The sequence below is a fragment of the Lepisosteus platostomus genome, chromosome 13 (genome assembly GCF_059453375.1).
Source record: "Lepisosteus platostomus isolate fLepPlt1 chromosome 13, fLepPlt1.hap1, whole genome shotgun sequence".
In the NCBI taxonomy this organism is placed as follows: Eukaryota; Metazoa; Chordata; class Actinopteri; order Semionotiformes; family Lepisosteidae; genus Lepisosteus; species Lepisosteus platostomus.
The window spans coordinates 17783980-17810625 of record NC_142623.1 but is presented as its reverse complement, the minus strand read 5'-3'; the positions used below and the strand labels follow the sequence as shown (position 1 = coordinate 17810625).

At 46.4% G+C, this 26646-nt stretch overlaps 1 protein-coding gene across 3 annotated transcripts in view; it reads left to right on the top strand.

Annotated features, from left to right (window-relative positions):
* slc44a2 (solute carrier family 44 member 2 (CTL2 blood group)) overlaps window positions 1-26646 on the top strand; it is a 48790-nt gene that overhangs the window by 916 nt on the left and 21228 nt on the right. Inside the window, exon 1 of one of the 3 annotated variants that reach the window (XM_088603643.1) lies at window positions 23894-24191. The exons of the other annotated variants lie outside the window; for them this stretch is intronic. Within the exon in view, the coding sequence (XP_088459769.1) occupies window positions 24155-24191 (37 nt within the window). The 5' untranslated portion in view covers window positions 23894-24154. Of the gene's footprint in view, window positions 1-23893; window positions 24192-26646 lie in introns of those variants that run through there. 3 annotated transcript variants of the gene reach the window in all.

Below are 26646 nucleotides of genomic sequence, written 5' to 3'. Positions count from 1 at the left end.
ATCTACCCACGGAGCTGTTAGTACTCAAACCGCTAAAATGACTACGAAGTCTAAAACGACTTTGACAATGTTGAGTTGTAAAAATGAAACTTAAATTCCACTTTGGCTACTACCGCGGCCAACATGACCGTTTTTGTTACTACTACTATATTAGCCTGTCGGAAAACCTACATTGGCTAATTAGACTCTGATTGGGCTCCAGGGCGTGTAGTTCTCAAGAGACGGAGTACAAGTCGCCACAGGCTGCGCTTTTTTTTCATTAAAGATGACAGTAGGAGGGTGGTTTTGACGTTGGGAGTGGCGTGCATGTGCATAGCGTTGTCCAGAATATTCAATTATTTCTTTTTGAGGAACAATTGGAAATAAACGTTCAGGTACTGAAAATTAAACTCCACACTCGCCATAGCTGAGTCTGTTATCCCTTCTCTGGGTTAAAATTGCTGTTTGGACGAGTGTTAACGGCAAACTGGCCACAGTCCTGTGTATGTCATTGTAATAGTGGACTGTCAAACTGGGAGACGCTTGCTGTAATTCCCACTGTAATTGGGAGACGCTTGCTGTAATTCGGCGCTGCCGATGCGGGATTTTCTTCCCCATAATGCATTTGTCCTTTTTAGGGCGAGAGGAAACCTCAACGTCTAAATCCCAAGCTGCCTCGAGCTGGTGATGAGACCTTCCCGTCTGTCTGCGCTTGTTTTATCCCAGTCCGAGGTTAATTCACGCCCCAGATAATGACTGGCAAGCCTGTGCGTGTCTCCCGTCCAAGTCCTACTGCGCGTTATTTGGGAATGTCCGAGTTAACGGGGAGCTGTTGAATGCCTCGCCCGTCTAAATATAGGTATTAATTAAGGACTACGCTTACAGCTTTGCCTATTCTAAACGTCTTGTGTTAGTTGCTGTTCTTGTGTACATGACTCCGAAAGCGCATCATATTCACTTCTGAGGTGGCCAGTATAAGCCCAAAGCCACAAATCTTGAAACAATTGGTAATGGTTATTTTTAATGTAAGCTTATTTTGATAAAACTTTGCCCTTCAACTATCTGCCGTTATAAACTTGCGTAGTGTTTGGTTTTCAGTCCGTCTGCATAGCTGTAGGATGCCTACCTGTACATACTGTAAACCTCAGCCCAGAAAAACTGGGCAGTTTAACGTTTTCAGGAGTTTCTTGTGTGTGTGTGTTCGTTATTTTTATTTTTTTGGCACTGTCAAAATTTATTTTCAATAGGTGAGTCCTGCTTGTGAAATTCCAGGCATTGTTAACCATTCCAGTGTGTTTAAAATCGTTTAGGCCGTTGTAGAGAATGTTAGGGTGTAAGCAGACCAGATACCCTCTTTAACACACAGTGGATGTGTGACTCCTCAGTCAGCAGAAGGCGGTCCGGAGAGCCATGTCAGCACTGACGCTGGAGTCTGTTAAGGGAGGAGCTCTGTGGGTTAACTTTCTGCAAATCAAAACTACCAAATGGAAAATGTTACTCCAGAGTTTTAGCACCCCTGGTAATAGCGCTGGTAATAGCGCCCTCGCCCTGCTTAGTTCGCCTATAGAAAATCTACGAAACTCCCACTCACAGCCTGAATGTCTTAATACAAGTACAGTATGTTTGCAGTTCTTTAAGGCGTGTTCACCAGAAGGTTCGACTGGAGCACTAAGGCTCAGTGAAGACTGACATACTGGCCAGGATCAGATTAAGCCTACTGTGTGCTGGGAGAGGCATGGTCACCCAGTTTTGTGCCAAGTGCCTGCACTGCCATGCAAATATTTCAGCTGAGAGTAACTTGTACCCTCTTTTTCTCAGATTGTGGCATTAACAGGGGCTGCCCTGTTCCAAGAAGTCTGGACTGACTGTCCACTGCTACTGCAACAGCGCAGAAGTTAAATTAGCCCCTTCTGTACTGTATATGATGTTTCAGCGCTTGCATTTAAAATAGCTGGGGCAGCTGGAGTAGGAGCAGAGGGATCAGTGTTGCCTCTGGTAAATTAGACTGATATGGCACCTGTGAGCAGAAGGGAAACTTCAGTGGCTTATGGATGCCTGTGGACCTGAAAGAGGAATGTAAAAATAGTGTTAAGTAGCAGAAGGAGTTAGAATGGCCTATAAAAAAATCATGGAGTCATGGTGGACATGGGATACACATTTTTAACTTAATTAAGAATATGATTGTTTTGCCTCTTGGTCGTTACTGTCTGGTGTCCCAGAGCTGTTTTTGTAAGTACATGTCCATCCCTCCATTTCCTTACCTCTTCTGCCAGTTCAGGGTCATATTGGCAAGCAATGGGCACAAGACGGGTCACCCCCTGGACAGGACGCCAGTCAATAACAGGCCAGACGCTCACAATACAATCACCCCAGGGCCAGTTTTCCCAGAATTATCCTCCCAGCATGTCTTTGGACTGTGGGAGGAAGCCCACATGAGAACATGCAAACTCCACACAGACAGCAGCCCTGGAATTGAACCCAGGGCCTCAGTGCTAGGAGGCGGCAATGCCAACCACTGCGCCAGCATGCCTTGAGTGTGTGTACAGTATTGTAACGCAACGGGGGTTCAGGCGGGCGCCCTTGCCACATTAGGTCGGCCCCCCACCGTCGGGGGCTCGAACCCAGGACTCCCGCGTCACTCAGCAGGGACCCAGCCCGGTGAGCTAAAGAGAGATCTCTCTACAGCCCAGTAGCTGTAGTCCTGCTATCACAGGGAAGGGCGGTGACGTCACCTCTCTGGTAAGCCGGCTCTTACACAGTGCCTGTCGGCCGTAAGTGTTACAGTATGTTAGGAAAGTAAATGCTCATGCTTTTCTTCTGCCATGTTATACTGGGCTTGTAAAAGCTGGTGTGTCTGTTATCTGAACTAGAGATCTGAGAAGGCAGGTCGGGACAGTCAAGACTTTGCCAGTGGTTGACGAGATCCTTCATAGCTCGCTTAAAATAGTTCTCAGAAGGTCCTCAGATGTCAAATTCCCCCCTGCCATGGCAGAGCGTGAGCTGGAGGAAAGCCAATACAGGAGTTCATTACATAGTAGAGTTGAGGTTTCTCTTCATTGTTGGGTTTCCCTGCCTGGGACTCCACTCCTAAGTCTCTTGTCTGTGTGTCGCTAATATGGTATCGCATGTTGGCCAATGGCCATACAGGATATCATATTCTCGTGCTGTGCGCCGAAATGCTTTTCACTGCTGTTGGATGTGACCAGTAGGTGGCGCTATGTCTCGTCGGTGTGCAGGTTAGCCTGTTCTGTCAGGGGTATGAGCGATGTGGCCAACATAGGCCAAGGCAATGTATCAATCTAGGAATATACCTAAGAGCAGGACTTCCAGCCTCGCTTCTGGAGATCCTCATCTATGGAGGCTATGGAGGATCTACGTGGTGCTTTGGAGGCTACCAACTGGGATGTGCTGTGCGAACCACATGGGGACGACATAGACAACATGGTGGACTGTGTCACTGACTACATTAACTTCTGCGTAGACAACACCATCCCCACAAAAGACATTCACTGCTTTTTCAATAACAAACCCTGGATCACCAGCGACCTGAAAGCTCTTCTGAATGACAAGAAGAGAGCCTTTAGGAGGGGAGATAAGGAAGAGGTCAAGCGTATACATAGGGAGCTAAAGCAGAAGTTAAGAGAGAGCAAGGACGCCTACAGGAGGAAGGTAGAGGACACGCTGCAAAGGAATAGGGTGAGGGACGTATGGAGCAGCGTGAGAGAGATCACTGGCTTCAAACAGGCTGGGGGTGCAACGGAGGGGAACCTGGAGATGGCCAATGAGTTGAACCAGTTTTCTAACAGGTTTGATTCAGGGCCCTCTGTGGCTCAACACCCATCCCCCCACACGCTCCCTAACCCTTCACAGCTGAGACTGCCCAACACCTCCTCCATCCCCCCACAAACATGGCTGCCTACAGCTACAACCCCCAACAGCTACTCAGCCCCCCATCCCCCACAGCTGCCACTCTCGAGCTCCTCCATTCATTAACGCCTGCAGCACTGACAGCGCTATGAGCACCATCCCCAAGGCCAGGCTGACCATCACGGCTGACCAGGTGAAGTGGGCGCTGAAGAGGCTGCACCAGGGTAAGGCCACAGGACCAGATGACGTCTGTCCCAGAGTTCTGAGGGCTTGTGCTGATCAGCTGAGTGGAGTGCTTCAGCGACTGTTCAGCCTGAGCCTGCGCTTGGAGAAAGTCCCTGTGCTCTGGAATACATCATGCCTGGTCCCAGTACCAAAGAAAGGGCACCCCTCTGTCTTCAATGACTACAGACCAGTTGGACTGACTTCTCACGTCATGAAGACACTGGAGAGCCTGGTCTTATGCCACCTGAGACGCCTGGTTAGCTCATCACTGGACACCCTACAGTTCGCCTACCAGCCCAGTGTTGGTGTGGAGGATGCAATCATCCACATGCTGCAAAGGGCCTACTCACACCTGGACAAGGCTGGCAACACCATAAGGATTATGTTTTTCAACTTCTCCAGTGCCTTCAATACCATCCAGCCCTTACTTCTAAGGAGGAAGCTGGGAGAGATGCAAGTCGGTGCCTCCATGATCTCGTGGATCACTGACTATATGACAGGCAGACCACAGTCAAATCAAAATCAAAATCAAATCAAAGTTCATTTATCAAATGCACAACAATACGGGGTGCAGCAGTAGTTGCTGGCAATTAAATGTCTTTTTCTGCAAGCTCACAAAAATCACAAGAATCACAAAAATCACAAAATTCACAAAAACACAAAAATCACAAAAAATTAGGTTACATTTTTTAAATTGAATAAAACTCAATGTGAGTAGAGCTGTTATGTGTCCATGGTGTATGCAATATATACATGTAATACAGTTATGCTGAATACAGTGAAAACTGTGTGTCCATGTAGCCATTACAGGTGATTTGCTAAGGAGCTACAGGTTGGCTATTTAGCAGTCTTATTGCCTGGAGGTAGAAGCTGTTCCGTAGTCTGTCGGACTTGGACCGAATGCTTTGGTACCGTTTACCGGACGGTAGGAGAGAAAGCAGTTTGTGTCTGGGATGACTGGGGTCCTTGAGAATGGACCTGGCCTTCTTTAGACATCTAGCTGAGTAGATATCCTGGATGCTTGGTAACTCACAGTTGGTGATAAGCTGCGCTGACTTCACCACCCTCTGCAGTACTTTGCGATCCCGGGCGGAGCAGTTCCCATACCAGGCAGTGATGCAACCAGTCAGGATGCTCTCAATAGTGCACCTGTAGAAGTTGGCCTGGATATGTGACGGCATGCCGAACTTCTTTAGCCTTCAGAACTGTGTGTCTGAACAGGTAGTAAGTAACACAGGGGCTCCTCAGGGGATGGTTCTTTCTCCATTCCTCTTCACCCTCTATACTTCGGACTTTAAATACAACTCAAAGTCATGCCACCTGCAGAAGTTCTCAGATGACTCTGCAATTGTGGGATGTATCAAGGGTGAGCAGGAGGAAGAGTACAGAGGACTGGTCAGCAGCTTTGTGGAGTAGTGTGGGACCTGCAATTAAATGTAACAAAGACGAAGGAACTGGTGGTAGATTTCAGGAGGAAAAAGGTCAAACCTACTCCTGTCTACATCCATGGGAGTGGCGTGGAGATGGTGGACTCGTACAAGTACCTGGGAGTGCACATCCATGATAGACTGGAATGGTCTAAGAACATCGAGGCCATTTACAAGAAGGGTCAAAGCCGACTTTACTTCTTGAGGAGGCTCAGGTCCTTCAATGTGTGTAGTAAGATGCTACATATGTTCTATCAGTCGGTGGTAGCGAGCGCCATTTTCTACGCAGTGGTATGCTGGGGCCCTGGGATTAGAGCAGTGGATTCTAAAAGGCTGAACAAGCTCATCAGAAGAGCAAGCTCTGTCATTGGATCTGGCCTGGAACCCCTGGAGGTAGTGGCTGAGAGGAGAATGGTGTCCAAACTAGAGGCCATCATGGACAACGTCTCCCATCCCCTCTATGACATGCTTGTAGAAATAAAGAGCACGTTCAGCAATAGACTGATTCATCCACGGTGCGACGGGGAGCGCTACAAGAGGTCATTCTTGCCTTCTGCCATAAGACTGTACAACGCATCCACCTTGCATCTGGGCAGAGGCAACATTGACAGTGACCTGTTTCCGGACTGAACAGTAAACTGATACATCTGTTCTTTTTCTTTTCCCGTTTAAAACTGTTTTTGTGCAAAATATATTTATATTCATATTGTGCAATATGACTTTTTTGTGTACTGTTCTGTTCTGGTTTGTTCTTTGTGTGTTCTGGACTGTGAGTAACTCTTCTTACTGTACTGATTGTATTGTATGTATTGTATTATTACTATTGTATCATTCGTTACACTGTGGCTGTGTTGTCTGTGTTAAGCTGCTGTTGCATTGCAATTTCCCTCACGGGATCAATAAAGTATCTATCTATCATAGGTCACTGTTCCTAATCATCAATTTCTAAAGACCTGGAAATTGGCTCCGTAGATAGAATGTTTGTCTGGAGAAATGCCTGTTGGATTTACAGGATAGGAGCACTCCAGGACCAGGATTGGAGGCTCTACCATACAGTGTGATCAGTGAATCACCTTGTGCTTCAGGCTGCACATCGCCTGCGTGCTTGTCTTAAATATTTTAAGCAACACATGTTTTGTGCAAGCTCTAGGGTTGCACTGGTGCCATACCTTTCCATTTAACACACAGACTGAGCGTGTCACTAAGCCCTCCTTCCTCCCTTTGCCCTGGTCCGATAACAAAATGAAATGTGTGCTAAAGACTGCACTCACAAGGGGCTGCTGTGGAAATTGATACATTTGTTTTACAGGCTCTTCTCACTCTTGGCTGTATTAGGGAATCAAAAGGCACAGGCCCCAGGCAGTGAGAAACAGAAGTCCTGGCTCATACAAGAAGCTCTTCTGAATTGAGTTCAGGCTCCCTGTGGGAGGTACAATATGTAGCATGTCACCTTTCCAGGAAAGGAACAATATCCGTTACAACAGAAACCCCAAGAGGCTGGCTGTTAGATCCGATAAGGCATCCCTGGACCTGATTCCTTGAGCATCAAGGAGTTATTTTTTACTCAGGAGAACACCGTTGGCCAGTGTCTCTGAGGAAAGGGGATGTTTTGGGTTTCTCGCTGAGGGCCAGGGCTTCAGAGAAGTGCAGAGCGGATCTTCCATGAAAATCAAACAGGGAAAGAACAGTACGGAGCGCTCTGTTCTCTCCGTCTTGCTGTTTCCAGTTTTTTTCATGTGGAAATGGGGAAATGTCGCTCTCTGATTATCTGTGTCAAAGTCTGGCCAATAGAAAAATGTGATGTTGAGAGTTACTCGAGAGGTCAAAGGTTGCTTGAAGCCCCACTGATTACTGCTGAGCAATACAGAACAAAATTTCATTAGAAGGCATGCAATAGGCTGATGCCAAGTTCTGACTTTGTTGTCATTCACACCCTGTTAAACTTCACACATGGCAGACTATAAACCAAGAAGACAAAGTGCAGTCTTTGCCCCCCACTTCACTTCCTCCATCCTTAATAAACATTCTGCCAGGATAGTTTGCTAAGGGGATGAGCGATCGCCTTTGAAGCAGGAGCCAGTTGCTGAGAATCACACACTTAGCTTGTGTAATGCCAATCGCAGTGGCCACCTGCGAGACTTGTTTATACAGCTGGGAATTTAAGGGATCGACTCGAGGGAAAGGCCTCAGGCAGGGCCTCTACAGCAGTGTGCCGCCTGGGATTCGAACCCATGGCCTAACCTCCACACTGCTGCCGAGATGTGAACCTTAATTCCCTGGAACTGGAAAGCCATCCCTCTCCTCTGCTTTCTTCTCCCTGTAATCGACCCTCTGTAATTACTGATTCCCTCCCATCGTGCCTGTCTGAACAGTCATTAGAGCACAGACAGGCTGTGCCCCTCCTTCTCCCAGCCCCCCAGCTCTTCCTCAGACTCTTCCTGTCTTGGCACACTGGGCGCTGGCGCTGACAACAGATAAGATCAGATCACTTTATTGGCCATATACAATGTCTTGTATTAGGAATTTGTCTTTTCGCATACCCCAGCTTTCTCTCCATGAGACACAGGCACAGAGATGGGAAGAGAGAAGCCTGGGGTCAGAGCACAGGGTCAGAAATTTATATGGCGCCCCTGGAGCAGCTGGGGTTAAGGGCCTTGCTCAGGGGCCCAACGGAGTAGGATTCGAACCGGCAACCTTCCGGCCACAGGCGCAGATCCTTGGCCACAGAGGCACCGCTCCTCCCCGCCATGACCAAACAACCCGTGACCCCCCCGTTACATTCATCTGGATTATTTGCAACATTCTTTGCCTCAGATACAGGAAGGTCGCCCTTAGTTGTTGCAATTTTTTTTTTCTGCTTGCAAGGATTTGCTGCAGTGGAAACCCACTCCCCCCCACCCCCGTCACATGACAGTGCTGTTGGCCTGCTCCGTTCCAGCCAGGGTGAGGAGGCAGGGGCATTCTGTGGGCACACAGCAGGCGGCAGATCGAGAGCAAAGCCCGGGCGTATTGATGTGGCTCTGTGGCTGATTAAATTAGTTTCAGGTGGCATCTTGACTCAAAAGCCCCTTGCGTTTGTTTGTGGTTGGCTCTCATGACTGCTATTGAGAGCACGTGAGACTGTGTTCTTGGTACGTGCTGTTTGCAGCCTAGGCTAACTTTCATGTCCCTTGGCCTGCATTCTGTACTTTATAATTACGTGCTTGTGAAATGTGGGCGCAACCAGTGTTTGGCACAAAACCCTTCAGTCATGGTTATTGTGAAATGACAGGCTGTCTTGTGTGCGGTTCTGAGATCTGAGCAGAGGTGCATCCCTCTGGGTCCGACTGCCCTTCTCCAGAAGTGTGCTGCAGTTAATCCAGTTAACAGCAGCTCATGATTGATTTAAAAATGGAAGATTTTCATTACCCACTATTATCTGTTTTTTTAAAAGCCCCTGTATTTTTCCAAAGAAGAGGAATCGTTCTTCCATTTGGTTTCTAAGGACAGGGAGACAGATGAGATGAGATAATGTGGCAATTAGCATGTCTTCCATTACGAACTAACCATTTAGCACTCCAGCCCATTTGCCAGTTGGTAAGTAATTGATCCCCAGATATTAGCTGGATGTTTCTTGAAAGAAGCTAGGGTATTAGCTTCAACAACATGGGTAACTTGTTCCTGACTCCCACTACCCTTTGTGTAAAGAAGTGCCTCCTATTGCCTTTCAGATGCACTTCCACATAGTTTCCACTTGTGTCCCATGATGTTTCAGTGTTTGTTCTGAAGAAGTCCGCAATGTTGCCTTTTTCAATGCCTTTGAGGATTATGAATCCTTGGATCAGGTTTCTTGGGGTCTTCTTTGCCCGAGTCTAAAAAAAGTTCAGAAGGAGAACACATAAACTCAACACGGACTGCACTCCTCAGTTGAATCCGGGAGCCAGCAATGCTGACCACTGTGCCACTGTGGCGACCATTTTAGTTTTTTTTGTGAACAAATATTTATGTGAACAATTTTCTCATTTTTCACTTTATTAGAACCCTCCTGCACTCCAGGACAGATGCTTTTGAAAGGGATTCCACCCACTCTCTGAATTGTGAAGCAATTTGTAAACCGTTAAGCGCTAACGGCCCTTTTTATTTTGCTTTTGCTGGGCTGATGTTGCTGAGTGCTCAGTTACAGGTTCATCTGAATTTGCACTGCCAGTCTCTGCACCAGGTGGGGGAGGTTAGGGGCTTGGAGGAAGGAGAGACGTACTCATCACAGGGAGTTACCGACATTGCCTCCAGCCAGCTTCGTTTTTTCACCCATCCATTTTTGAACCGCTTCTTCCAATTCAGGTTCACGGGGAAACCAGAGCCTATCCCAGCAAGGCAGGGTACACCCTGGACGGGACGCCAGTCCATCACAGGGCAGACAGACAGGCACGCACTCACACCAGGGTCAAAGAAGCCAGTTAACCTACCAGTATGCCTTTGGACTATGAGAGGAAACCAGGGCACCTGGAGGAAACCCAGTAAGACACGGGGAGAACATGCAGACTCCACACAGACAGCACTCCGCAGTTGAGCCCAGGGTCCCAGCACTGCGAGCCAGCAATGCTAACCAGTGTGCCACTGTCCCGCCACTCTCAGGATTTAATTGAAGTCACAAACCGCCTCTCCTTCTCCAAGAAAACAATTATAACGGAGCAGAACCTGCAGGAGGTCAGATACGTCAGTGGTTTTCTGGGCACTGTTTCCAGAGAATTTGAGTGAATGTTTGGGGTGGGTTTTTTTTTTAGGCTGTAACAGTAGGTTACTATTTCAAGCTCGGCCAGATGTTTCCTGTGCGCTGCAATTTAGATATTTCTCTCATTTAAAAAAAACACAGCTTAGGACAAAATCAGGAAAGGGAAAATACGTCCATCTGGCTGGATTTCTCTTGTTGGGCAAACGTTTCTAGTTTGGAGTGAGGCTGTGCCTGTGTCATCGCTTTCTTACTCTTTCTGTTTTCCATCCAGACTAAGTGGAACCACTTACTCTGCTCTGACACACAGATTTAAGCATCAGTCATCTTCTTTTCCATTGCTTGCTGCCTGCTGCTGTCTGCTGAGTCTGCGTCATACGTCATACAGTACGTCCTCTGCATAAGGACAACAAGGAAACGCAGACCCAAAGACACAGGTGGAAACAAGGAGGAAGTGAAATTGAGACAAAACAGGCTCAACTTTACACAGATGGTTGCAGGAGGCTGGAACAAGTTCCTCTGCTTTCTGATTTTCCTCAACAAAGGGCAGGATAAGATCCAAATCAGATGGCAGGGCCAAACGCACTCCTCTTATTTGTGACCCGGCTGTCTTTCAGATCAGATGATGTACTGCTTGCGTTGGCATTGGAAATAACCACGCTCTTCAAGGGGAGAAGTGAACGAGGCTAAATCTGGCATATGATGTGATCTCTTAGCTCACATCTCAGAAAGACAGACTGAGACCGTTCTCACTTCTCTTTTCATGAATCTGTGTGTCTTTCAAGAGCAGTGACTCTGCCCCACTCCTTGTTTCCAGTGCCAGCACAGCACTGTTCTCGTGATTCTAGTGGTTTCAGGATAGGGGGGGACCTGACTGGCGGACAGCTGGAACAGCATCAGAGTGATTTCATCTTTTTGCCACTGGCAGGGTGGCGCAGTGGTTAGTATAGCTGCCTCACAGAACTGGGGCCCTGGGTTCAATTCCAGACCTGGGCCTCTGTCTGTGTGGAGTTTGTCTGTTCTCCCTGTATTCATATGGATTTACTCTAGATGCTGCATTTTCCTCCCACAGTCTAAAGACATATTGGGAGATTAATTGGTTTCTAGGAAAATTGGCCTTGGTGTGAATGTGTGTGCGTTTGTGTCTGCGATGCCCGTTGCTTGCTGGGATAGATTCCAGCTCCCCCGTGACCCTGAATTGGATGATGCTGTTAGAAGATGGATGGGTACAGCATGAACATATCAGCTCTGTCTTATGAATGCAGAGAAGCCCTTATTCTGTACTGATCTGCCAGGCATGCCTCTGGTATTCAGCCATAATTATGTTGTTCCAAAAAATCATTTTCCGTTCTAAGCTCATTTGTTTCCAGGCTTCCACCATCAAATGCTCCGTGATCTCGAGTGGTTTCCTTTTACAGTGTCCTATGAAGACCAGTTCTGTTCAGGAGCTTGGAGCTGAATCTCGCTCGCTGCAGAGTCCCGCTCGTTCTGTAGGTGAGCACTGTGGGAATCGAGCCTCCTTACTTGAGGATGAAGAGGATAGATAACTGTGTTTTTCCTCTTGTCATGGCCCGGGCTATCATCCCTGAGGCTGCGTTGACTCTGAAAATGCCCGGATTAAAAGAGAAACTAACTGTAGAGTCCAAATGGCAAAATGCTGTCAGAGCTTCCTCCCGCAGCTGTTTGGCTGTGCTGTGCAGCAACAGAGCTTTCTCTCCTCTCTCACTGTTCATCAAAGGGCATCTTGTCCTTCCACATCGGCGAAGCCCATTATCTGCAGATAAAATAGAGTCATTCCAGGCTGCCAAGCCCAAAGCACTGTACAGACTGGCCTGTGGGAGAACCAGGATCAAAGGACTCTATTGTGAACTGCTGGCTGCGCTCTCTGTGGGTCATCTGATCTCTCCTCATCCCCTGCGGCGGAGACCGTTGTGCACTTTGGGATGGCGATTCAGGGAAAGAGACGACCTCTCGGGACACTGGAAACAGAAGCTGAGAGCTTTAAACCACGGCAGCCGTTGAGCTCGGCCACCTTAGGAAATGTCCTCATCTGGCCTAAGATCAGCAGTGGGCAGACTGAATAGTGACTGTATCTCGCTGGACAACTGTTGATCTGTTCTGTTTGCGTGTGTACATATTGGAACAAGTGCATTAATACACGGGCTTTAAAAACACAAAGAGGCTCCATTAGCGTCTGCTGAACATGTATTGGAGTGATGTTGAAAGGTAGCACTTAGAGCTGTGACACACTGAACCAGCTGCAGGCACGCTCTAAATCCCACGCTGTGTGGCACTGATGCCAAGCAGGCATCAAGAGCTGAGCGGAGACCCTTCTTACGCCTTTCTGCAACACCGCAAAGATTATAGGGCAAGACAAACCTTACTTGGGTCACCAGAAGAAGACATTCTCATGAAATACACTTTGAGCACAAGTACAGTCCCAGTCTCTGGGTATGTTGTTCTCTGCCTGTTTGAAGCCTATGCAGACTCACACTGCAGAAACCGGATTTACAGTACATGTGGCAACTTAATTTTGCCATTGTCCTGCAAGGTACTATTCTTATCTTCACAAACTTTTCCACCTTTACCACACTGCACAGATTCAATGAATTTCTTATAATGGGTGTTCATTCCCATTTGACTTTGCAGATTCATATCTGGGGATTTTGTAAAAAAATCCTTTTGGCTATTTTTTATTCTCCAAAAAGCGTTTGCTTTCTGACACTGTGTTTCCTACACTTCCAGCTCTGCACTTCTGGCTCTGCTCCTGGCTTGATAGCCAGTGGTCCTTATACAGTATAAGGCAAAGGAACAAGTAAAGGTTTATTCCATGTTGAAAAGAGAAGAAAACGCAATGTTTTGACTGTGAAGCCGCTTGTGGAGTAGGCATTCACAGCCAAAACATTGGGTTTTCTCTTTTCTCTTTTCAGCATGGAATAAACTTATATTACTTGTTCCTTTGCAGACTACGCATGCTGACGCAGCCATCCACCTAAACTGCTTATATAAGGCAGTTGCTTAGGATGCACCTCATCTTCTAATTCTCCTTATGAGCAGTCCTTATCTTAAGACCTGTGCTGATTTCTGATGTGCATCTTAAGTGCATTTCGCTATGCTTACTGTATATTAATAGACCTTCATGAAAGCTACTGAACCTGCAGTGTTGCAGGACTGTGTTAGCATGCGTCTTATGTTTAATTTTAAGAAGCTTTAATAACTAATGATAATTCCTTACACTTATATAGCGCTTTTCTGGACACTCCACACAAAGCGCTTTACAGGTAATGGGGACTTCCCACCACCACCGATGTGCAGCCCCACCTAGATGATGCGACGGCAGCCATAGTGCGCAAGTACACTCACCACACAACAGCTATCAGTGGGGAGGAGGACAGAGGGATGAAGCCAATTCATAGATGGGGATTAGTAGGAGGCCATGATTGGTAAGGGCCAATGGGAAATTTGGCCAGGACGCCGGGGTTACACCCCTATTCTTTTCGAGAAACGCCCTGGGATTTTTAACAACCATTCGGTTTTACGTCTCATCTGAAGGACAGTGCCTTTTTACAGTATAGTGTCCCCATCAGTATACTGGGGCATTAGGACCCACACAGACCATAGGGGGAGCGCCCCCTACTAGTCCCACTAAGACCTCTTGCAGCAGCAACCATAGCTTCCCAGGAGGTCTCCCATCCAGGGGAAAACCAGGCTCACACCTGCTGAGTTTCAGTGGATTGGCAGTTGTGAGTTGCAGGGTGATACAGCTGCTGGCTTTACGATATGAGGCCCGCTAAATCTTCCCAAATTTGCATTTTAGCAGTCAGCAAGACGATTCTCGCTGCAAGCGGGGAGCCGTAAAAAGACTTTCTGCTACTGGGAGAAACCGTGAAGTCCACAGTGAGGATACGGCTACAGCGGGTCAGGTGACGAGTGCGCGCTGCGTGAAAGCGCGAAAACAAAAACAAAAACAGACGAACAGGAAACCAGTGGTTTTTCATGCTTCGAGTTTGCTCACAGCTCTGTTTTTCCTTCCTGCTGTCAGAGCTTTTCACGGCTATAAAAGAACAACAGGCGATGCTAGTGGGAGCTGGATATCAGGGCAGGACAATGCCTGTTGGATGCGATCCGAAGCCGTTTCTGCTCCGCTTGCTGCCCAGTTGTAATGTGTGGCAGCGAGACCACCTTCTCTCTCAGCTGCACCTCGTAACCTGGCCGGAGCTGCAACACCTTTTTGCAGGAGACGAGTGCATTCATGCGCGCTGATCGCTGCAAGATTAGCACAAGGTAGCGCAGGAAGACGCGAATGAGAACCGAGTTCAGAACGGTTGCAAACAAGAAGAGGTCTTTTGGTCTCTACCCTGCGGTTGCTGAACAACGCAGATACAGCAGTGCCAGTAAAAAGTCCCTTTCCATGGCAGCTTAATCCATTTATGGTTTTATGTAGAACTGCAAGGAAACAACTGGTACAACACTGTTCAAGCTGGTTCTGTTATACAGAGGAGGTACTGAGAGGTACTTTGTAAATACACAGGAGGTACTGTCTAATCATGAAACTAAATTTGCTTTTCCGTTTCTAGAGCTTTGGATTGAAACCCATAGCCTAAATCTCTTTTATTCAGTGCTCTCTGTTAAACCGTTAACTCGACCTTGGAACAAACTTGGGGTAATTCCTTTTCTGAAATATCAGGGGCTAGGGTGTTGGGTGTTAACTGGTGCTAAATCTGTCATAACGAAAATAAATGACTCATGAGAATTGGTATATTAAAAATAGAGCCGCCTTCTTTTCTCTGTAGCCAAATGTTTCCCCATGCAACAATCAGCAAATAATGTTGAATTAATGCCAGTTACGTCACTGCAGCAAAATATGTTTTTAATTCTGTGTGAACCCTGGTCAGTTAACATTATAGAAGGGAGCGCCTGTCTCCTGGGTTTCTGACAATGGTGTTGGTCAGTTTGTAGGCAGAGAATACTCTTGTACAAATGTCTGTGCATCGATGAGGCAGTGCTTGTGTAAATGTACATAAGGATGTGTGTCTATATAAATATATGGGGTCTGTCTTCCCTCAGTTCATTTTAATTGCTTAAAGGACCGTGATTCTGTGTCTCACGTTGTCGAAGAATCTGAATTCCTGTGTCATGGTTCTAATTCCGGAAACACAAAACTGCAATTCTACAGTATATCTGTGTGTGACAATTCCACGGGCTTCGTGGAAATTTTAGTTCCACTGCCTGAGATGTAAAAGAACCTAGCACTTCTCGGTTACAGGGAGCACGCATTGAATTTCACAGAGAAGGGGGGCAAAGATATGACAGATCCGTCAGGTGACCAACACACCGGAGGTGAGAAACACAGGCGCTCTCTCTCTCTTGCCACCTAAATCGGATTCTACAATGCAAACGTGCTGCTCCCACAGCAAGCTCTCTTGCAGTTTGAAGTTCCAATAAAAGTAATCATTTTGCATCGTTGCTTCGTAGTTCTGAAAGCTGACCGCTCCTCAGCTCTGCCGTTTGCGGGGATGGAGCCAGACGTGTAGCTGGAGGAAGAAAGCAGAGCGTTAAGGAAAATCTGAGTAACAAAAGTTGAGGAGGCACGCTTCTGCCAAAACGCTTAGGCTCTGTCCCAATACCTTGCAATTCTCTGATTTCCTGTTACTGGCACCGACTCGTAGACCAGCGTCTCTGTTTCTGACTTCTATATAAATATACGCGGCATAATTGACTCCCGAGTGAAAGACTTAAACTTCTGACACATTGAGCGCGTTATTATTGATGTAATGCGCCCAGACATTTGATTATTATTTTTATACACTCCTAATTTGGGTAGGCCGCGGATTCATGAACTCAGCTCATGGCTGCGATCCTAATACATACGGGAAACCGAGGACTGTGCCTACTTTCCTCCAATAGTCGAACTATTGGATGACTGTAATGTACTGTGAATGACGTATACGTTTAATTTCGATGGGCTCACGGAGCCTCCCACCAAAATTCGTCATAATCTGTCATTTATTGACTGCTACCAATATTCCAGAGCAGTTCAAAGATTGGAATAAGACAGGAGTCTTTTGGCTCGCAGCAAAACAGCGACCCCAGCGATATTCACGGGTAACTGCAGGGTGGCATAGACATCAGTGAGCGACAAGCCTCTCCTCCAATCAGCAGTGAGCAACATGTATGCTGAACAAATGATCTCGTGGGTGGGCGGTGCCTGGTAGAGACCATCCCAAATGGTTTGTGAAGTCCAGAAATTAAATCCGGGGAGCTTTTTCTGAAGAAAAGATGTTACTTTAAATAAAGAAGTAAGGAAATATATAGGCGGTGGCACTCGTCAGGTTTTGGAGCTCTCCAAGATGGAAAGAAAAGAGATAAAAAACAGATTATTCTGACCACAAATTGCAGGTTGCACGATGGTCGAAGATGTTGTTCTAGGTGGTGGGGATTCAAGACCAGCTTTGTTTCCAGGTCTTGTGCTTCCTGTGCCTTTCTGTTTCACAAACTATAGGACTGATCCCTTTCTGTGTGAGATGAAGCAGCCCAGTGTCATACTGTCTGAGCAGTAACAACAAGGCTGTGTGTCTACACCCTCTCACTGGCCAGTCAGACTGCTGAAGGCTGGGAGTTCCCTGGCCATTGTCCTCTGGCCCTGCTGCAGTCTCTCGCTGATCAGCTTCACCTGCCTTGGAGGGCCAGGGTGAGGCCACCATGAGAGCACCGCCTGTCAGTGCTGTCTTTAAAGAGGCTCTCGTCACTGAGTCAGGAGCTGACAGCAGCTGTGTGCTCAGTGTGATAAGCCAGGCAGATCCCTCTGTCGGTCGGAAGAGCCTGTGAAATACAGATGTCAGTCGGCAAGTTGGGGAGTTTTTCTTGGCTACACTTTAAGGGAAAAGAGAAGGCAGACCCTAGCAGTCAGCAGCTTTCCCTGTCCTTACCCAGTAGAGGAATATCTGGATCGGCTTCAATGCTACCTTGTTTTACTCCGTGTGGGAAGAAGCCGAAAGAAGACGAGTTTAATATTCCAAGATGATGACCACGAATGTTTTTAGTATTAAATTACATTCCCGGAAGATGGCCTCCAAAAGTGAATAATTCATGTGTGTAGTCAATGACTAATCCTGTGTTGTGATCTATTTGTCTTTTAAAGCAACCTAACATTTATTATCTGCTGTGCTGTCATTCTAACTCTTTATACATTACTTATTATTAATAAGGGATAGTTAATATTAACGCTTTCATAGTTTAGTAGAGTTAAGCTCTTTGGATAAAAGCATCAGCCAAATGAATTCAGATAGTCTCGGACTCACATAAATCCATCTTTCCGTTAAAAAAAATCGCATGCAGCTTAGTCTTGTTCCGCACTGTCCTGTGTGCATATCTTCTCTTCCATGAGTCTGGAATAACTTCTGCTGTGTGTTTGCAGTGTTACCCTTTTATTTGCATTTTTTTTCACTTTTGATCACATCACTCCTATCCTGGAGTCCTAGCACTGGCTTCTTGTCATGTTTCATGTCGACTTCAAAATCTTGGTCTCCTATGTGTCCCCCAAGCCCGTCTACACTCTGCGGGTGACAGGACCTTCTCCTGTTCTGCCCCAAAGCTCTGGAACTTTATCCCCTAGGATATCAGAAAGTCACATTCTCTAAACTCCTTTAAATCTAGAATCAAAACCTTCTTCTTTAGAAGAACCTTTACTTAACTGGTTCTGTTCTTTACCCCTCTGCTCCTACTGTATTTAGTACCACCATCTGCTGTCTCCTCTTAACTGTGTATTGTCATCATGCATATCTTGTATATTTTTTTAATTGTTGTGGTTATTCTGTAAAGAGCTTTTGAGAAGCCACCTTTTAAAGGCGCTATATGAAATAAAGTTTATTGTTATTATATATTATTCATGTCTGAAAAGCATTCTGCTGCTGAATTAAGGCACTGTTACAATTACTGTGCAAGAGTACAGTATACTGTAATAATATTGCAAAAAAGGAATTATTGAGGTAGGATATCTGCCTCATAGTGCAGGGGCCCTGGGTTCAATTCCAGACCTGGTGTGCTGCCAGTGTTGAGTTTGCATGGTGTCACCCTTGTTCGCATGGGTTTCCTCAAACAGGGCAAAGACATACTGGTAGTTTAACTGGCTTTTGGGAAAATGGACCCTGGTGTGTGCGTGTTTGTGTCTCTCTGCCCTGTCTACCATTCAGGGTGTATCCTGCCTTGTGACCATTGCTCAAAAGACTGCAGCTCTCCTGTGACCTTGAATTGGATGAAGTGGTTAGAAAATGAATGGATGCATTGTTGCAGTACTGTAATAACAACAGTTGTATGTGTAATCTAAGAGTGCGTTCCGACTTCTGTAAATTTTGGCTTAAGGTTGTGCGGAATGAAACCCTTCTGTACTGCAAGTTGGTGAATACCAGTAAATGTGTGTCTAGGGATTTTTTCTATAAAGATAAACACTCTCTGTCATCTTCAAGAGAGCCTTTCTGCTGTCACGGTCTCCATTCTGGTCTGTGAAACACCTCCCAGTGCTTCACTCTGTTTTAAATACGCTTACACCTTTTGCTTTCTGACTGGGAGGATTGCACATCATTTGGGATTCAAATGTCTGGACTGGATGGTCCAGATCAAATCCTGGGTGGGGGAGCTACTGTGTTCCTCTGAGCCGGGAGTCTCACTCGGACTGACTCAGGGAACACCCCTGGAATAGAAGTCATTCTGAGTAAGAGAGCCGGCCCAAATGGTAATTTTACTGTGTACCAGTGCAGCACGCTGTGTGATGGACATTCGAATGTCTGGCAACAGGGAAATTCTCCCACACCTCTGGAGCAGTGCTCCTGGCAGAAGTATTCTTCACAGGCTGAGGTTTATTTATATAAAGCATGTTTTTGTCAACAAATATATTTCATTTCACCCTTTTAAATGGGTTAAACATCTACATAAGTCATGTTAATCAGGAGAAGGCAGGAGCCTTTCCTGTTTTTCTGTGTTCAAACTGGGAGCTGGTTTCTAACAGTACAGCAGTGAACAGCATCCTGCCTGATTCCTGTTTTACAGAAGTGGAGTCATATGCAAACTCCTATGTACTGGGGGCATTTTTCAGCCTAAAATCTAGACTAAAACTCCAGGGGCTTTTGCAGTCACACTTCTGTACAAACTAGGTCAATTTAACTCCATCTCAGAAGCCAATTAACCCACCAGTATGTTTTTTGGTCTTTGGGAGGAAACCAGAGCACCCGGAGAAAACTCACATTTTTGGGAGAACATACAAACTCCACATAGACAGCACCCTTAAGAATTGAACCCTGGGCCCAAGCGCTGTGTTGGACCTATACAAACCCCTGCACCACCGCGCTGCCCTGTTTTTAAAACATACGGGTGTAATTTACTGAAATCGTTTTTAAATGAAGAGACAATGCAGAAATGAAAAAAAATGTATTTTATTCACGTCATTGTTTTCCCCATCACCAGAGCAATTCGTCAATCTACAAAAAAATTGACCGGAAACAATTACACTGGTTTTCCAGCAGGATTGAGGCCTGGGGGTTGTTCTGGATAAGAGGGGGGAAGGAAAGTCTGTGTCGGGCCTCACAAAGCCCACCATCCCCTCCTTGTCCCGGAAAAAATCTATTCAGCTGAAAATTCCCAGTACTTGAGCCATGAGCACCCTCCCTTTAACTTTCAAAGCATCACAAATTCATACTATGACAATACTGACATTTTAGTAGGAGACTTAACTCTACCTCAAAAATACAGAGTACAAAAGCGAGCAAAACAATAGAGAAAAAGTTGTAGCCTGTAGTTTTTCTTGCATAACTGCACCACATGGACTCTGCTGTAGATTTGCTTTGGTAAAAGTGTTGGTCCATGGACTCATGGTTAAAGCAGGCTGCAATGCAGGGAGGGAGTTGTGGTACATGCTGAGACGTCATATCGAAGCATAAAGAATGTAGGGAAAACTAGAAAAAATGGCCTACCTGATACAGTTGTGGCCTTTCATGAAGATTGCTGCACTGGAGTTACGTCACGTGTTTCCATCTGCGTGAAAGAGTCTTCTGCATCCCCTCCGACCAAACCTGCTGTTCGAGCTGTGGCATCGACATGCATCTCTATGTCTGCAGAGGCTCATGCCCTGTTGTCAGGACCTGGGCAGTGGAGAGGCTTGAACTCCTCTGCACTCATGGTTGGGCAACGAGGTGGGGGGGAACACAGCTGCCTTCCTCATGATGGACCCCAAGCGCACAGTTCAAAGTGGTCAGTCACTTATGTGACTGTGACTATACCACAGTGTCAATGGTAGCATATCTTTCAGCCTGTGAAAAATGATAGGATGTGCAGGCTCCCCTGGGTTGGAATCGAACCCGGGATCTGAGAAACAGTTGTGCTAACCACTGTGCCTCCTGAGATGCACGTTCCAATAATGGTATTTTCTGCACTGTGCGTGCCGGGCTCAGGTTTCACTTTTGCTCTTGAAGCAGTCACATGTGTTGTGAGTCATTCTGCATTGTGGGGCACAGCCCTTCCTCCTGCTTGGGCAGCTCTAATAATAATTCCTTACGCTTATATAGAGCTTTTCTGGATACCCTACTCAAAGCTTAACTTTAGGGGGCTGCTAAACTTAACTTTAGTTAAGGGCCGCTTAACTAGCTCACTGCCAGTGGTAAGCTACAGGGTGACATAACTGCTGAAAATGCCTTCTTCTAAAAATTGCTCACTCACTCTGACTGAAGCCTAATGATACAGTATATGCACCTCACTGTGAGCAGACCAGTGTGTACCTCCTGTGGTTTTAATGTAAATGTCTGTGCAGTGTTTCACAGCCAGAACAGGCTGGGCAAGTTCCCTTTATTGAACAATAATCCATCCTACCAAGTGCTAGGAAAGACAGAAGAGACAGTGTGTTGCTTAACCTCCTTTCTGTCTAGACTTTCGGGGCCTGTTCATCTTGTCCTGAACATGTGGAGGATAGTGCTGTCCAGTCTCAGCCACACCAGTACGTGGGAATTCCTTCCCCAAATTCTCCCTTATTCTCCTCTCTCCCAGCTAGATGAGAGAGATAAAGCTTGTAAAAGCTTCTGAAAGAGGCATGCATTTTCAAACATCGCAGTTGTGAGCAGGAGATGCTGGGCACGTGACTGGAAGCATTCTGCTTCTGCAAGCATACACACATACTGTGTGTGCATCTGTGGTACATGCTGTATATGCTTCTGTATATTTGGGTGCCTGCTTGTAAGATTTTGGGTCTGTTTCCCTTCAAGGGTTAATTAATTCTTTGATATACACTGACCATATAGGCAGAGTTTCTGTCTTGTTAATGCAGTGAACATTGTCACAGAGGTAGGCTTGCATAGCTGAGACAACACCCGGCACAAAATGGAAAAGACACAAACACACACTCATGCGTATCTGGCAGCTTAGCCTTTAATTTAGCCATGCAGCTGCTCTTGCTGAGGTCTTGACATTTTATGACAAGACAATGTGTATCCCAGAAGTCCTGTGAGAAAATCAGGTATCTCCCGGCTTCAGCAGGGACACCTCTCCTGGTATGTAAGTGCTGTGTGAGCTACTACTGCTGTCACTGCTGGTGCAGCAAATCTCATCCGTAATGACTTATGGACAAGCAGCGTAACTCCCATTAACATTATTTGGGGTTTTCCTTGAAAAGAGGCAGGTGTAACGGTTCTTGGGGTTTCCGCCCTTGCCCCTCCTGCCCTGCCAGTACGTCCCTCACTGCCTGGGCATGAGCCCGGGTCTCCGGCGTCACGCAACAGGGAACTTGCCAGCTGAGCTAAAGGAGAACTCCTCTTCTATCCCTGTTATATGCAGGGGTGTATTCGTTACACAGGCAGCAGGAGTAAGGTAATATTGAGAATTATGCATTTCAAAAGGCTGTTGGATTTCGTGTTCTGTAATACTCAGACAGCAAAAGCTCGCAGAATGGGAGTGGTTACTTAGATGTGGCTCACTCCCCACATGACTCCACCCTCTCAGGAGGGCCTCTTCTGCGAGAGCAGGCCTCGTGGACGCACGCTATTTCAAGTGGTTGTATACCAATGTGGCCACTAGGTGGCAGTATAATGTTGAGTGTCAGGGAGGGAGAATGCTTTTTATAAGGCAAGATTGATTGCTATTATGACAGAGCGCTAGAAAGAGGCCTTGGTGTAATGTTTGAATATTAGTCTGGGCAGCCTCCAGAATGAGCTGCCTGTTTCCTCTCAGAGCTCATAATAGAAATGGACTGTGGGGGTGTTGTCATTTTTCTTGTCTCAGAGATAATTAGATCACAATTCAGCCACCACTGCAAGCAATTAAACCATCTTTTTGTTTGACTCACAAAACAAATAGCACTGTACTATAGCGTTGTGAATGGGAATTTTGTTTTAAAACCAAAGTTCTGAATTAGAATTCATTACAGTCTTATTTGTCCTCAAATGACCTCTTTGAGACGTTTGTCAGTAGTTTGTCTGGTTTCTGACCAGCCAACAGTGTTGAGACAACATGTGCGCCTGGATTGAAGTCTGAGGGAGGCTGTTCTCTACATCGAGAGTAATGGATCTATAGGACACTTCTAATTTGCAATGGCTTGCCTATGCAAATCTGTACAATTGATCAATCATTCACACATATTGTCTGATAATTAGAATAGTGAATAGGTCTTCAGCAGAGCACCAATATAAATACATTTTTTTTAAAGTGACCAGCTGGAAATGTCAGGGTATCCCTACTGTCAATTCTCGTTCTACTTTAAATGAATTCATTTCAATGCCTCAGCTGGGCAGAAAGATTGTATTGTGCAGGTATTAGTCCTATAGATGGCCACTGTTCTATAGGTTATATCAGGTATCTTTAAAACCCTGTTATATTCCTAATAGAAGCAACAGCTTAAATGAATTTTTTACAGCAGAGGAAAGACTCAATGAACCTGAGGATTTGGTTTAAGCGCTTTAATAGCAATCAAATTAGTTATTGTGATCAGCTGCTCATTTTGTCTGATCAGCAGCAGGAAGACAGAACAGCTGATTGGTGTTATTGATTTCGGCGGGAGGGGTCTGCCCTCAAGGGCTTGAAAAGATCAACTCTGACTTTAAAATGAGGGGGACATAAATCAGAACAAACAGTGAATGGGCAGGAATGAAATAAATAAAGAAGAATATTTTCAATGCTTATTGCAAGGCAGCAACACTCAGTAACTGAGTTGTCGGTCTGTTTTAGTTTAGTCGAACTGCGTTTATGTGCTAATTTCTTTCGGTTTAGGGGCAGCTCTATAACTGTGTCCTGTCTCAACTGGTTTAGAGGGCTTAGGAGGCCAACTGGTAACTTTATTTAATTTTTAGAAGGGGTAGAAATTGGGGTGAAGGGGGAAATCCTTCAGTTTCTCAAGCAGTGAACCAATTTGCCAAGTCAAGGAGTCCAGCTGTCTTGAATAAGCATGAATAGCCTAGATGCAGACTGCTTTTTCTCATAACCCAACAGCAGGACAGAAAGAAAAAGCTGTTGCTTGAGTCTGAAAGAGTGATGAAATAGTCCCTGAGTGCCTTGCCTGTGGGCTGCTGGGGCATAGTGACGTGCTGTTTCAGCTGTGGGCTGGTTTTATCTCTCAGTATCTGCTGTTTGAGTTGGCTGTGGAGGGAGGAGTGCTGTATGTGTGGGGCCTGCTCTCAGGAGAGAGAGGGAGAGGGAGGGAGAGAGAGAGAAAGAGGAAGTGTGAGAAAGGGAGGGGAAAGAGACAGAGGGGAGGACTGTGCAGGGAATAGAAAGGTAAGGCCTAGTGTTATTTAAATCAGTCCAGTGCTGGTCTGACTAGTTTCTTACCCAGAGAGGAAAAGGAAGTGGGTGCTGAAAGAGAGAACGACACTGAGAAAGGAAAGAGCCCGCAAAACAAACAAAAAAAAAAAAACTGCAAAATTGGTGAGCCTCTTCTTGCCGTAAAGGTGGACATAAAAACCAAACGGAGGAGAAGATGGGAGGTGAAGAAGAGAACTACTATGGAAAACATGGTAAAGTCACTTTGTTTGTCTGACTGTGCATGCATGTCCTCTGGGTGTGCTTGTGTGGGAGTGAGGAAGCCGAGATGTACAACGTGCACCGAGTTTTCGGCAGACCTGCAAAAACAAACTGCCATGCTGTTAAAACACAACCTCTGGTTCTTTATCGGGTGTTTGTAGAGCTCCTGTTATATCGTAGCTTGAGCTTAAAAACAGCTGTGCACTGTTGCCCAACCTGTTGTAGTCCAGAGCCTTAGATCAGTTTGCAGGAAAATGCAGGAGCCGGGCATTCCTGCGCTGTCCCTGTGCAATGTTGGGCTATCGAATTTCAGGGCTTTGTGAGTCACACCTCCTTTACAGCCTTGGCTGGGAATTCTCTGGGAAAGTTTTGAGAAAGGTCAGATATCCTGGAGGTATCGAGGTGGAAGGCAACTGAGCATTGCTAACATGGTCCTGCCTTTGCCCAGGGACGATGAGAGATGAGACTGGCCGCTCTGTCTTAGACTTTTTCTTTCAAGGTTTGGAAAATCTGCTTTCCGAAGCTGACTTGCTCAAACAAACAAGGAGGAGCCGCCTCTTGCCCACACCCACTGTGTTAAAGACACACTGCGGAAAGGTCTGGCCAGGCAGCAGGAATTGAACTCGTTGGGTTACCCATCTGCATAAAATGCACCTTGTGTGCAGGTGAGCTAATTTTGTGGCCTTTTCTAACCAGATCAAGGTGTTGCTTCTCAACGAGCTGAATTGATAATACTGGCAACAGCCCCTCGTCTTGCCCAGAGACTGGGGAGTGACCGAGGCTGGGATTGGTTAGTAATGGGGTGGGCAGAAGTGTCCAGTCCTGGTCCTGGAGGGTCAGGGGGTCTCTGCAGGGTGTCAAGCAGCTGATTAGCTGGGATAAGCTGTTAAATTGGTCCAGTTAACCCTGTAATGAGGCGGTTTAGTACCCTGTGGGTACACTTGCCCTCCAAGATGAGGACTGCCCACTGCAGTAGTAAAGAGAAGCTGGTTGGTGCTGGAATTGGTGTTGGAGGACCAGTAGATAGAAACTGTGGTAACACTAGGTAGTGAGAACCTCATTGTCCTGGCTCAAGTCCACTCTGTGCTTGTGTAATCTCCCAGGTCCCTGAATTCAACTCGTGAAGCAGTTTCTCACTCCTCCCCTTGAAGGGGGAGGCTGTTGTGCAGCAGGAGTGGCTAAAGTGAGCTCCTTCATGTATTTCAAGAGCTTCATTGGCATGTTTTCGTCATACCTGTGCTTGTCGGCCCACAAACAATCACACCAGACTCGCAGCGCCAATCCCGTCATTCAGTCTTTGCCTACCAAAGCAAAGTTGTGGTTAATCAGTACCACCTTTCAGACTCTAATATAATCTGGTATTTAAGACCCCCCTTCTCATCCTCTGGTGCATAGTCTTAGTCTTAGTTATTAGTTATCAATCAAGTTTATCAAATGCACAACAATACAGCGTGCAGCAGTAGTTGCTGGCAATGAAATGTCTTTTCTGCTATCTCACAAGAATCACAGAAATCACAAAAATCGCAGAACTGAGGTAATAGATGTAATAGAAACGGAATAAAACCCAATATGAGTAGAGCTGCTATGTGTCCATGGTGTATGCAATATATACAAGTAGTGCGGTTATGCTGAATACAGTGAAAACTGTGTGTCCATGTAGCCATTGCAGGTGATTTGCTAAAGGAGCTGCAGGTTGGCTATTTAGCAGTCTTATTGCCTGAAGGTAGAAGCTGTTCCGCAGTATGTTGGACTTGGACTGAATGCTTTGGTACCGTTTACCGGAAGGTAGGAGGGAAAAGCGTTTGTGACTGGGGTCCTTGAGAATGGACCTGGCCTTCTTCAGACATCTAGCTGAGTAGATATCCTGGATGTTTGGTAGCTCACAGCCAGTAATGAGCTGCGCCGACTTCATCACCCTCTGCAGTACTTTGCGATCCCGGGCGGAGCAGTTCCCATACCAGGCAGTGATGCAACCAGTCAGGATGCTCTCAACAGTGCACCTGTAGAAGTTGGCCTGGATATGTGATGGCATGCCAAACCTCTTTAGCCTACGGAGAAAGAATAGGCGCTGCCGTGCTGTTTTGACCACGGTGTTGGTGTGGTGGGTCCAGGTTAAGTCCTCTGAGATGTTAACTCCCAGGAACTTAAAACTGCTGACCCTCTCCACTGCAGTCCCACTGATGTAGATAGGTGTGTGACCTCCTCGTGTTTTCAATAGTCCACAATCATCTCCTTGGTCTTAGTGATGTTCAGAGAGAGGTTGTTCTCCTGGCACCATGCTGCCAGGGTTTTAACCTTCTCCCTGTACGCAGACTCTTCACCATCTGTGATCAGGCCGATGACTGTTGTATCGTCCGCAAACTTAATGATGGAGTTTGAGTTATGCCTGGCGACACAATCATGAGTAAATAAGAAGTAGAGGACAGGGCTAAGCACACAGCCTTGGGG